Here is a 13,329-nt window from a genome sequence, read left to right as displayed (position 1 = left end):
TTAAGGGGAAGCTTGATGCATACATGAGGGAAAAGGAAATAGAGATAGGGGGCAGGGTGGGAAGAGGTAATTAGAGTGGGAGGAGGCTCTGTGGAGTATAAACATTTAAGATATGTTTCCTTACCTTATTCTTACTTCCAAAATGTATTATAAACACCAACATACACCAGTTGGGCCAAATGACCTGTTTCTGTGCTGGAGATTGTGTGTAATTATCACTCGGGCTAGAAGATTCTAATAATAATTCAATTTGGACTTGAAATTACACAAATTACTGGACTTTAAATGATAAGCTTTTAAATAGAGCAGAGGGGCTTAAGTATGCAGATACACAAGCATTAAAAGTGGCAATACAAGTAGACAAGGCCATAGAACAGTCAAACAGAAACAAGGATGTAATGTTGAATTTATACAAGACGGTAGTTAGGCAACAGTTGGAGATTTGCCTATAGTTTTGGGCACCCCAAAATGGAAAAGATATAAAAGCAACTCCCTAAGTGTAATGCGTTTCCTACATTACAACAATGACTACAATTAAAGTACCAAGGTAAAGCACTTTGGGATGTTCTAAGAATGTGAAAGGCGTTATATAAATGCAAGTTCTTTCTTAAGTGAACAGGGAGTAATTTATGCAGTCAAGATGAGCAGCCATTTGTTTAACTAGTCTGACTTGAGCCTAAATGAACCGAGATTTGTTTATCTAACTGATAAGTGAGCAAGCATTCTTTTACCCAGCTTGAGTAGACTGATGAATAGAGCCAAATCAACACTAAAGCAAGAACACACAGAGCCAAGTGATGTAGTTACTTTCTTTGCATTCATTACCTATATTAAAGCTTTGAGAGACTTCTGTCCCACTTTAGAAACCACGCCATCATATATGCAAGTTTTTCATAGTATCATAGTATGGTATAGCACAGAAGGAGGCCATTCAACCCATCGTGCTTTGCCAGCTCTTTGTCCTCTGGTTTAGCATAACTTCCTTGCTTTTGTACTCTATGGGGATGACTTTTATCCCGAGCCGTGTACCCCACGCGTCTGCAGGTAATCGTCTGGGGAACCCAGAAGCGAATTCAGTGCGTCGCAATCTGCGATCACAACTCAACTGAAGGTAATTATTTGAGCATCCAGGTTTCCCACGCGCCAAGCAGCCAGATTGACATGCTGGCTGCCTGTCAGCAGTGAAAGGAGCTGCAAATCAGAAAGGGGAGCAGGAGGGAGAGAGATCATTGGGCTTGGAAGAAATCGGAGGGGAGGGGGTCGGGGGAGTGGGTCAGCCAGCTGCGATGTTGGGGGGTGGGGTCCAGTCAGCGACAGAGATTGGGGGGAGGGGGGTTCCAGCATCGGGGGGGGGGGGGGGATCAGCTAATCGCGGGGGTTCTGTTGGCCAGGTGAGCTTGTTGGGTCGTTGGGCCTGGAAGAAGCACTCCTGCTCCTCCAGGCCCACAAACAGTGCAATAAAGGCACTCACCTCATGGATCCAGCCCTTCCCACCTGCTTTCACCTGACACAATTCAGAAGTGATAGGAAACCAAACAGGTAAGGTTTTGATGTTCCAATACACAGAATACACAGAATATTAAGTACCTCAAGAATCTCAATGGGGTACATTGCCCTTTTAAGTATCGGCCCACTGGCTTTAAGTGGGGGCGGGACTTCCTGGTGTCTGCTGTCCACATGCATACATGCCTGCCTGGATTAAACCCAGAAGTGGTCCCGCTCCAAAAACCTGTTATTTTAACCTCCCACTTGCCCCCAACCCACCTGTTCTTGTGGGTTAAAATTTACCCCATGCCTCTATTAATAAAGCCAAGGATCCCATAGGCTTTCTTTAAACAACATTCTCAATTTCAAAGACTTGTATACATACACCCCCAGATCTCTCTGTTCCTGCACTCCTTTAAAATTGTACTATTTAGTTTATATTGCCTCTCCTCATTCTTCCTACCAAAATGTATCACTTCACAATTCTCTGCATTAAATTTCATCTGCCATATGTCTGCCCATTTCACCAGTCTGTCTAAGTCCTCCTGAAGTCTGTTACTATCCTCCACATTCTTTACTACATTTCCAAGTTTCGTGTCATCTGCAAACTTTGAAATTGTACACTGTTTACCCAGGTCCAGGTCATTAATATATATCAAAAAGAGCAGTGGTCCTAATACTAACCCCTGGGGAACATCCGGTCTGAAAAACCAACCACTCTTTGCTTTCTGTCCCTTAGCCAATTTTGTATCCACACCGGCACGGTCCGTTTAATCCCATGGGCTTTAATTTTGCTAAGAAGTCTATTATGTGCATAGAGTACAAAAGTAAGGAAGTTATGCTAAACCTCTATAAAACACTGGTTATGCCTCAGCTGGAGTATTGTGTTCAATTCTGGGCACCACACTTTAGGAAGGATGTCAAGGCCTTAGAGAGGCTGCAGAAAAGATTTATTAGTATGGTACCAGGGATGAGGGACTTCAGTTATGTGGAGAAGCTGGGGTTGTTCTCCTTACAGCAGAGAAGGTTAAGGGGAGATTTGATAGAGGTGTTCAATATCCTGAACGGTTTTGATAGAGTACAGAAGGAAAAACTGTTTCCAGTGGCAGAAGGGTCGGTAACCAGAGGACACAAATTTTTAAGGTGATTGGCAAAAGAACCAGAGGCGACATGAGGAAACATTCTTTAATGCAGCGAGCTGTTATGATCTGGAGTGCACTGCCTGAAAGTTGGTGGAAACAGATTCAGTCATACCTTTCAAAAGGGAATTGGATAAATACTTGAAGGGGATACTATGGGGAAAGAGCAGGGGAGTGGGACTAATTGGATAGCTCTTTCAAAGAGCCGGCAAAGGTACGATGGGCTGAATGGCTGCCCTTCTGTGCTGTACCATACTATGATACTACGTGGTACTTTATCGAATACCTTCTGGAAGTCCATATAACAACATTAACCACACTACCCTCATCAAACCTTTCCGCTCCTTCATCAACTCAATCAAGTTCGCCAAATGCGAATTTCCTTTAACAAATCCGTGCTGACTTTCATTTATTAGCCCATACTTTTCCAAGTGCCAAATAATTTTGTCCCGGATTATTGTCTCTAAAAGTTTTCCCACTACCGATATTAGGTCAAGTGGTCTGTAATTGCTGGGTTTATCCCTCTCCCCTTTTTTGAACAGGAGTGGAACATTTGCAATCCTCCAGTCCTCTGGCACTACCCCATATCTAAGGATGATTGGATGATTGTGGCCAGAGCCTCCGCCATTTCCACCCTTACTTCCCTCTGGACCGGTGGCTTTTCTACTTCGAGTACTCCCAACCTTTTAAGTACTTCGGGGGTTAGGCCAGGCCAGGCCTATCTGCGTTGTTCTCACCAGCTTCTCACTTCTCATCACAGGGGGGCCCAGATATCGTGTGAGTTGCTCGCACCTCTTAAAGGCAGCCTGCACCTCTTATGCGCAAAATGTAAGATATGGGTCCGCACGGAGTCTGACCGGAGATCAGACCCAGCACATGTAAAACGCAAATGCAGGTGCTGTCCCTATGTTTACAAACTGATGAATTATGTTAAAACATTGAATAAAGTTTGCGCACTGCTGAATCCCACATCCTCCAATCTGCACGTCAGACCTCACCAATCTGATCTGAGTTTGTACCAGGCCTGCAAGACAGCATGCACGAAGGTTCTCTGCTGATGCACTAGAGGCCTTAGTGCAAGAGGTGGACAGAGGAGGAGCATCCTATATCCGTAGGGGGTGCAAGAGGCCCTCCAGACATAAGCTCCCAAGGCAGTAGGGGACGAGGTCAATGCCAGGAGCATAGCACCACGAACATGGATGCAGTGCAGGAAGAAGTTCAATGCTTTGTCAAGAGTGGTCAAGGTGAGTGAGGTCAACTGTCAAGTGGCATCTCCTACCAATTGCACCACTAGCCGCATCCACTGCTCCATGCACTACACCCCATCACCACATACCAACAAACTCTTTCAATCAGTACTCAACTCTTCTAATCAGATGCTTCCTCTCATCCTCACACATTACCACTGTTGCAAGCCACACACCCACAACTCACAGGTCACACACACTGGCAGCTATTCAACCATGACAGGCACATCACCCAAACACCCTGCAGGACACTCACTGACACACATCCCACTTTCTTGCAGGAGAAGGTGACGCATAACAAGAGGCAGCAAGTGGCAATGGCATTTAGCCCTTCGAGCCTGTTCCACCATTCAATGAGATCATGGTTGATCTGTGACCTAACTCCACATACCCGCCTTAGCCCCATATCCCCTAATACCCTTGGTTAACAAAATCTATCAATCTCAGATATAAAAGTAACAGTTGAGCTAGCATCAACTGCCGTTTGCAGAAAAGCATTCCAAACTTCTACCACCCTTTGCCCGTAGAAGCATTTCCTAACTTCACTCCTGCAAGTCTTGGCTTTAAATGTTCGGCTATGTCCTCTAGTCATAGTATTCAAGTATATCAGACCTCCAAAAACAGGTACGAATGCATCAGCTGCCAGAAGCTCTAATCCAGCAACTAACCTGTAAATCCTGTACGGTCCCTTTAAATAGTGCTGGTGGGGGATCCTCCAGGCCGTCTACGATATGTTCAGCTGATCGTGGTTAAGAGAGTGTGTTGTCTGGAGCGTTGAGTGCCAAAATGTTATTTATCCCTTTAAATCAGCGTTGCACACTGATCTAACACATATTCTTACTTTATATGCTGCCAGCGTTTGTCATCTGCGCCTGCGTGAACCCCTTTACCAAGACGGCGCCAGCACGCACATTCTGGACGCTTTTTTGGGGCCTCAGGAGGCCACACAGCGCCTACACAACGGACGCTACACGGCCGAATTTATAGCCCTTCCTCTTTATTTTTGTCCTCTCTAATATCGCTACTACTGCCTCCTTTACTGATACACTGGCAGCATCCTCTTCTCTAGTGAAGATGGATGCGAAGTATTCATTTAGTATCTCAGCTATACCATCTGCCTCCACAAGAAGATCTCCTTTCTTATCCCTAGTCAGCCCCACCCTTCCTTTAACAACCCTTTTATGTTTATAAAATGTTTATAAAAGACTTTTGGGTTTCCTTTTATGTTAGCCGCTAATCTGTTCTCATACCCTCTCTATGCTCATCTTATTCCCTTTTTTAGATCTCCTCTGTACTTCCTGTATTCAGCTTGGTTCTCTATGTATTGTGAACCTTACATTTGTTATAAGCCTCCTTTTTCTGTTTCATTTTAATCTCTATATCTTTAGTCATCCAGGGAGCTCCAGTTTTGGATGCCCTTCCTTTCCCCCTCATGGGAATGTGTCTACTCTGTACCCGAACCATCTGCTCCTTGAAGGCCTCCCATTGTTCAATTACTGTTTTGCCTACCAATCTTTGATTCCAATCCATCTGGGCAAGATCCCTTTTCAACTCACTGAAATTAGCCCTCCTTCAGTTAAGTATTTTTAGGCTTGATCGTTCCTTGTCCTTTTCCACAACTATTCTAAACCTAATGATATTATGATCACTATCCCAGTCTATATTGGGATAATTGAAGTCCCCATTATCACTACTCTATATTTCTTGCATTTTTCTTGCCTGCAAATTGGCTCCTCTATCTCCTTCCCACTATTTGGTTGCCTATAGTATACACCCAGTAGTGTATTAGCTCCTCTATTGTTCCTTCATTCTAACCAAATAGATTCTGTCTTTGACCCCTCAACTACATCATCCCTTTCCAGTGCCATAATAGTTTCTTTGATCAATACCGCCACCTCCTCCTTTCTTTCCTTCCTTATCTTTCATGAATACCTTGTAGCCAGGAATATTAAGTTCCCAATCCTCCCCTTCTTTGAGCCAGGTCTCTGTTACTGCCAATATATTATTGTCCCATGTGACGATTTGTGCCTGCAGCTCACCAATCTTATTTACCTCGCTACGTGTATCTACACATATGCACTCTAAATCCATCTTAGTCTGCCTCGCATTTCCCTCCTGTCTGATCCTTTCAATTTCTGAACTATTCTTTACTCTAGTGCTATTTGTCTCTCCCAGACCTCTGTGCACGTTGTTTCTGCTCTCTAATGTTTCAAACTGGTGCCCATCCCCCCGCCAAATTAATTTAAACCCTCCCCCACAGCACTAGTTAATCTCCCCACGAGGACATTGGTCCCAGCTTTGTTGAGGTGCAACCCGTCTATCTTGAACAGACCCCTCCTGTCCGAGAACTGATCCCAAAGCCCCAGGAATCTGAAGCCCACCCTCCTGCACCATTTCTCCAGCCATGCATTAACCTGTCTCACTTTACTATTCCTATACCCACAAACACATGGCATTGGGAGTAATCCAGAGATTAGTACCTTTGAGGTCCTGCTTTTTAACATCCCCCCAGCTCCTGAAACTCTAACTGCAGGACCTCAACCCTTTTCCTTCCTTTCATTGGTTCCCACATGGACCATGACTTCTGGCTGTTCCCCTTCCCCCCTCAAAATGTGCTGCACCCTCTCGGTGATGTCCTTTACCCTAGCAGCAGGGAGGCAACACACCAAGCGGGACTCATGTCGGCGATTGCAGAAATGCTTGTCTGTCCTCCTGACTATTGAATCCACTGCATTTCTACACTTCGCTGTGCCCCCCTGTGCATTCTTTTGCCCCACGATGCCAACAATTTGCTCTGGACTGCACGCTTTCGCGATGTCGTCAGTCTCACTGGTATTCAGTACTGAAAACCGGTTAGTGAGCGACACACGCCCGGAGGATTCCTGCCTCTTCCTACCCTGCTGGATGGCCACCCACTTACTGTCCTGAGCACTCTGTGGCTGTGGGGTGACCATATCCTGGAACATGTTACATTTAAATGTAACACATTTGAACACTTTTAAATCTATTACATTTTTAAAAAAATTATATAAAAAAATTAAGTCAATCATTTTATAACCTGGAGAGAAAGTTCCTCAACAACAGAAAAAAAGCTTCTTATTGAGGTCAGGAGCTATCCTTAAAAAAATGAAAGAAGAAATCTCTAATTGACCTGAGTGACCTCATGTAGACACAGCAATTGCATCCTGTGGCCTTAAAGGGACACACCATGTTACACACAGATGCGCTTTAGCAGCAGAATAATACAATGTGCGTTACATGTCATAATGCTCTGCAGTGTATCCTCTGACCTACCGACCCCTTGGGAAATTCATACATGTAATTTATGTATATATCAGTTGATCTCCTATGTCATTGCACATGGGGAGTCAATACCAACTGTAGTGTTTTAGGCCAAGTGAGTTTAGAGGGGACAATTGGAGGAGGGAGGGCGAAAGAGGAAGAGGGGACTGCGAATAGAGAGGAAGAGAAGGAGGGAGAGAGAAGGAAGAAAGGGGAGGACCAAGAAGGGGAAGGATATTATCCCCTACATGGCCTGAATACTCCTATTATTACAAACCAGCACATCCTTCAACTCACAGGATACAGAACACTTAGTACTTAAAAATTATACTCCCTTTAGTTCTTGTGGGTAATTTTGACTTTGGGCGACAGTGTGAAATGGCAGATATCAGATCAACTGCCCATTACACTTCTCACCTGATTTCCATTTCCAGTGAAGAGAGATGCACAACGGGCAGTTGATCCATTATCGACCATTTTACACTATTGGCCAAAGTCAAAATGATCCCTTTAATGTGGACGAACCTCACATGGTAAAATCGTCAAGTAAAATCTTAGGAATATGAGGAGAGTAAAAGTTTCATATCTCGCTGCCAACTTTTCAGAAGGGGTTTGTTTTGAATGATCTAAAATAGAAACTATTGTATTAAAAATTGCTCTTTGTACCTTAATTGTTTCTGGGGGCACTCCGGGCTCTGGGGCTTTCTCCAAATAGGTAGTCAAATCTTGATCGACATGTTCAAAAACAAGAGTCAATTTTGTTTCTCGGTCTGTTCGAGACACGGTACATACATCAAACAACCTAAGATCAAAAGAAAGAAAAAGGTGAGGAAGAGGAAAGTCAGTTCTTTATTGCGCATTTCTGGTAAAATTACACATTTCACAGAAAGATCAACACAACTGATTATTCCCAACTTCACTCACAATAATAAATTTACATTGAAATTTTAACGTCATAAAATCATAGAATTTTACAGCATAGAAAGAGGCCATTTGGCCTATCATGCCTATGCCGATTTTCTGAAAGAACTATCCACTTAATCCCATTGTCCTACCCTTTCATCATACTCTTTTACATTTTTTTTAATGAAATATTTATCTACTTCTCTTTTAAAAGCGATTATGGATTCTGCTTCCACCACTGTTTTTGGTAGGAAATACTAGGGGGCTAAATCGGGCTGCAAAGCGCCCATTGTGTAGGCGCTACATAGACTCCTCAGCCCCGAAAATGGCACCCGAGATGCGCACACTTCTGGCGTGACGTGCGTGAGATGTCATATTGATAAAGGCGATCGCGCATGCGCACTTAACAAATACCGGCAGCATATTAAGTAGGGAGCTTATGACCTAAATCAGTGAGCAACAGATTTAAAGGGACCACTGCTATATTGGAACTCAACACTCCAGCCAACCCTCGATCTTAACTTCGCACAGCTGAACAGGTTTTAAACGGCTTGGAAGACCTCCCCCGCTACCTGCGCTATTTAAAGAGATCATGCAAGAGTTATAGGTTAGTTGCATGGTTATTGCTTCTGGCTGCTGATGCATTTGTACCTGTTTTCAGAGGTTTGGTATACTTGAATACTATGACTGGGGGCATAGCCTAAAAATTAGAGCCAGGACTTTCAGGAATGAAGTTAGGAAACGCTTCTACACAGAAAAGGTGGTAGAAGTTTGGAACTCTCTCCCACAAAAGGCAGTCGATGCTAGCTCAACTGTTAATTTTAAGTCTGAGATTGATAGATTTTTGTTAACCAAAGGTATTAAGGAATATGGGGCTACAGCGGGTATATGGAGTTGAATGGCGGAACAGGTTCGCGGGGCTAAATGGCCTACTCCTGTTCCTATCTTCTTATGTTGCGATAATAAGGTTTCAATACTCTACAAGGAGTGAGCTGGCTAGCTGCCAGGCAACAGCAAGGACACTGGCGGAGTGGCAGGGGTGGGATAGGAATGCTGTCATTATGAGAGAGGACAGCAGGCTCATGTTCCTTGGTGCCGCTTGCTCCCTTTTGTTATGCGGCACCTTCTCCTACAAGAAAGCGGTAAGTATGTTGGTGAGTGTCCTGCAAGATGTTTGGGTGATATGGCTGTGAGTTTTGGGTATGCAGCTTGCAACGATGGTGTGAGGGTGAGATGAAGCATCTGATTGGAAGAGTTGAGTAATGATTGAAAGAGTTTGTTGATAAGTGGGTGATGGGGGGTGTAGTGCATGGAGCAGTGGATGCGGCTAGTGGTGCAATTGGTAGGATATGCCACTTGACATTTGAACTCACTCACCTTGACCACTCTTGACAAAGCATTGAACTTCTTCCTGCACTGCATCCATGTTCGTGGTGCTATGCTCCTGGCATTGACCTTGTCCCCTACTGCCTCAGGAGCATATGTCTGAAGGGCTTCTTGCCGCCCCCCGCCCCCCCCCCCCCACCACTGTGGATATAGGATGCCCTCCTTCTGTCCCCCTCTTGCACCAAGATCTCCAGTACATCATCAGAGAACCTTGGTGCATGCTCTCTCGCAGGTCCGATGCAAGCTCAGATCAGCAGATTGGTGGGGTCTGCCGTGCAGGTTGGAGGATGTGGGATGTAGTTTTGAGCAACCTTTATTCAATGTTTTAAAATAAATCAACAGTTTTTTAACATCATAAACCTGCATCTGTGTTTTACATGTGTGATTTCTGAATTCTGTTCAGGCTCCATTCAGACCCGTATCTTATATTTTGAAAATATAAGAGTCCTGCAAACTTTGAGCATCCAAGTTGTTGCTCATTAAAAATTCCAGAATTCCCATCATCACCATGCTTCACTTTATTGAGCACAGATTCATGTCACAATTAATTTCCACCACTTCCTGCAACCACAGTGTACCTCCCTTTTAGGAGGTGCAGGCTGCCTTTATGTGGTGCTAACCCGCTCCTGATATCTGGGCCACCTGCTGGTGTGTGCAGCCAGCACAGGTAGCGCTGGCTGCACACAGCAATCACTGAAATCACCAGCAGCACGAATGTTACATGCTGCCTGCATCTCAACAACCGGGTGCGGGTTAATCGCGCAATGCGATCCCCGCGCCCGTTTTCGGGGGTTAACCAATTTAACCCCCACGTCCTAACAACCCTCTGCATTAAAAAATTACACAACCTCTCCTCTTTTGGTGATGATCTTAAATTTATGCCTTCTAGTTACTGGGGTAGAAACTGGTATGCATTGCGCCTGTTTTTTGGGTGTAAAATGGGCACAATAGGGCTGAAGGAGGGTGCAGAGATAAGATGGAGCAAGGCCACAATGGGATATAAAAGCAAGGATATTAAATTTGAGGTGTTTAGGTCAATGAGAACAGAGGTGATGGGTGAGCAGGACTTAGTGGGTGACAGGATGCATGTGGCAGAATTTTAGACAAGCTAGAGTTTACGGAGGGTGTAGAGGTGGAAGCCAGCAAAGAAGAGTGTCGGTGCAATCAGACCCAGAGGTGACAAAGACATATAAAAGAGTTTCACCAGCAGGGAGAGGGAGAGATGAGGTGGATGGAGGTGTGACTTTTGCAGAGGTGGAAGTTTGCAGTCTTCATGATGGAGAGGAGAGGAACTCAGTTCAGGGTCGAAAAGGTCATTGGTGTTGCAAATAGTCTAGTTCAGCCTGAGACAATGGCTGGGGAGGGGGATGGAATCAGTGGCAAGAGAGCGAAGTTCATGGCAAGGGCTGAAACCTATGTCATTGTTCTTGCAAATGTTTAGCTGGAGGAACTTTAGACTTATGGAAGATGGGATGTCAGACAAGCAGTCGAGAGTTTGAGAAAGGCAGTGTAGATGTTGAGCCGGGTGCTGTTGGCACATATGTGGAAGCTGACCCATGCATCATTAAGGAGCAGCATGTAGATGAGGAACAGTAGAGGGCCAAGGATGAATCCTTGCGAGGACTCTGGAGGTGACTATGGAGGGGTGGGAAGAGAAGGCGTTGCTGGAGGTTCATTGACTACATTCGGATAAGTTAGAGTGGAAAGAAGTAATCGCTGTCCCACGTAGCTGACAATGGACAAGAGGTGCTGGAGCATGATGGCATGGATAACCATGTCAAAAAGAGGTTGAGGAAGACAAGGAGGGATAACGCACGATGGTCACAGTCACATAGGATATTGGTTGTGACTTTGCTAGGGCTGTTCTGGTACTGAGAAAGGCATAAGCCACATCGGAGGGATTTGAACAGGAAGTTAGATGGAGAGATAAGCTGGGAGGAGGCAACATTTCAAGGACCTTAGAAAGGAAGGTTGGAGATGGGACAGCAGTTTGCAAAGACAGATAGGTCAATTTTGAGGGCTCTGTACATGCATACTATCCCCTTCCTCACCCAATTTTCCTCTATAGTAGTATAGACATACTAGGTGATGCTTTAAGTCCAAATATAATAAGAGGAAAATTTGCCCCAGTATTTTCAGTTTTCTGTTTAGATCTACAACCTTTACTTCTGTCCATTCATTGTCCTCCTTGTCTATTGCTACTCTGAATTCCCATTAAATAAAGTGCAGAAACAAACTGAAAACACAGTGTGGTGCAAATTCAACCACTTTGAGTGTACTCAAATATTCAAATTCAGCCCAAACTCAAACCATTTCAGTTTTGAAAGTATATCCCTATTTAATTAAGCAATTAGTTGCATGCATCAAATAACTGCAAACGTAGCACCATTTTCTATTTGCACAATTAGGCTCCCGTCAGTTGGTGAGCGATGCTCCTCGCTAGGAGTGTCAGATAAGGAATTCAACCCCATCTATAATTTTGAGAAGGAATCAAAAGGAAGGTTGAGAAAAACTGTATTTGTACCCCAGTAATTCCTCATGATAAAATGGTTAGAACTTACGATAATTTGTTATTTTAGTTTTTCATTCACCAATAGTTGCCCTCAGTATTAGAAACATTACTGCTATTACAGTCCCTCATGCTTACTTTTGAGCACTATGGACTTACAGAATAACATGACACAACAATGTGGATGCTGAGGCCCTTTTCCCCTGGATTTGGCACTGAGCCCCTGCTGATTAACTACAGTATACATTTTTATTATATAAACACTATATATATATATATATAATGTATATAAATAATAAAAATACTAATATACATATATATAATAAAATACTAATATACATATAATAAAAATACTATATATAGTCCTTCAAGCAGATACTAGGATTAAGCTCACAAATACGTTTTTTGCCATCCAAAGAATATTCCTTTTAAAAAGTTGCAATATAACCTTAGTTAGTGTGGGTGGACAGGAATGAGTGGCATAGGTGATGTCTGACAGACCACTACCATGGGGGCGATTTTCGATTCAGACGGATAGTGGGCAAGACAATTGATTTTGGTGACCAAGTACTGACAGTCAGCTCGTCGAGGGGGATGGAGGGTGCGAAATAATGCTGTTCTCCTGCAACGCTGAGATAGCAGGTACACCTTAAGGGAAGGGGCAGGCAATAGCATTTATGCTGCACCCGGCCCCACAAACATAATTTTAAAAACTCACCTCTATCATTTTTGGAGGAGCCTCCAGCAGTACCTATAGGCCACCCTATGTTTAGTTACACCAGGTGGAGAACATGCAGCTCCTAAATATATCGGGGTTCTAAATAAATTGTAGGATCCCTATTTACATATATTAATGAGGCTCCCACGTTTCAGGCAGGAGCACTGGCCACCTATTTCAAGGACCCTTCCAAAATTGTTGTGGGCGTCGGGACGGCGCAAATTATTTGCAATTTTTGTCTTGCTACCGCCTTGTTTTTCGGTGAGAATGGGGTGTTATCAGATAAAAATCGTGTGTCTAATTCTAGTCCAATGGTGGATGTGTCCAATTCCTGGTATACTGATGAATTCTGCCTCCTGGTGTGGGGAAGCTTAGACGTTAGCCTGAATTATCAGGATCAGCCTTGACCGCAAATGCTCACGTTTTAGGCCCTCCGAAGCCCAGATTCAAAATGATCCTAAAACTCTCGTTCCTAGCTACCATATGACCTACTCCCAAATAGCTATTTTGGTATTGAACCAATGGACATTGATTTTCTTTCCTTCATCATGGGACCAACGCAAGAATGTAAAAAAGCATGGAACGAGAAAAGGTCATTTGGCCCACTAAGTTCACTCTTTCAAAGACAACACACAATCCATTGTACCATAAATTCTATTC

General features: G+C 44.0%; 1 protein-coding gene across 4 annotated transcripts in view; it reads right to left on the bottom strand.

Annotated features, from left to right (window-relative positions):
- Positions 1 to 13,329, bottom strand: part of cdk6 (cyclin dependent kinase 6) — a 213,743-nt gene that overhangs the window by 159,871 nt on the left and 40,543 nt on the right. For all 4 annotated transcript variants that reach the window (XM_068003147.1, XM_068003138.1, XM_068003155.1 and 1 more), the window contains exon 3: positions 7,820 to 7,955. In XM_068003147.1, the coding sequence (XP_067859248.1) occupies positions 7,820 to 7,955 (136 nt within the window). The remainder of the gene's footprint in view (positions 1 to 7,819; positions 7,956 to 13,329) is intronic.

This window comes from Heptranchias perlo, chromosome 2, assembly GCF_035084215.1.
Source record: "Heptranchias perlo isolate sHepPer1 chromosome 2, sHepPer1.hap1, whole genome shotgun sequence".
NCBI classification, from domain to species: domain Eukaryota; kingdom Metazoa; phylum Chordata; class Chondrichthyes; order Hexanchiformes; family Hexanchidae; genus Heptranchias; species Heptranchias perlo.
The sequence above is the reverse complement of the archived record's forward strand: the minus strand, read 5'-3'. Positions and strand labels throughout refer to the sequence as shown.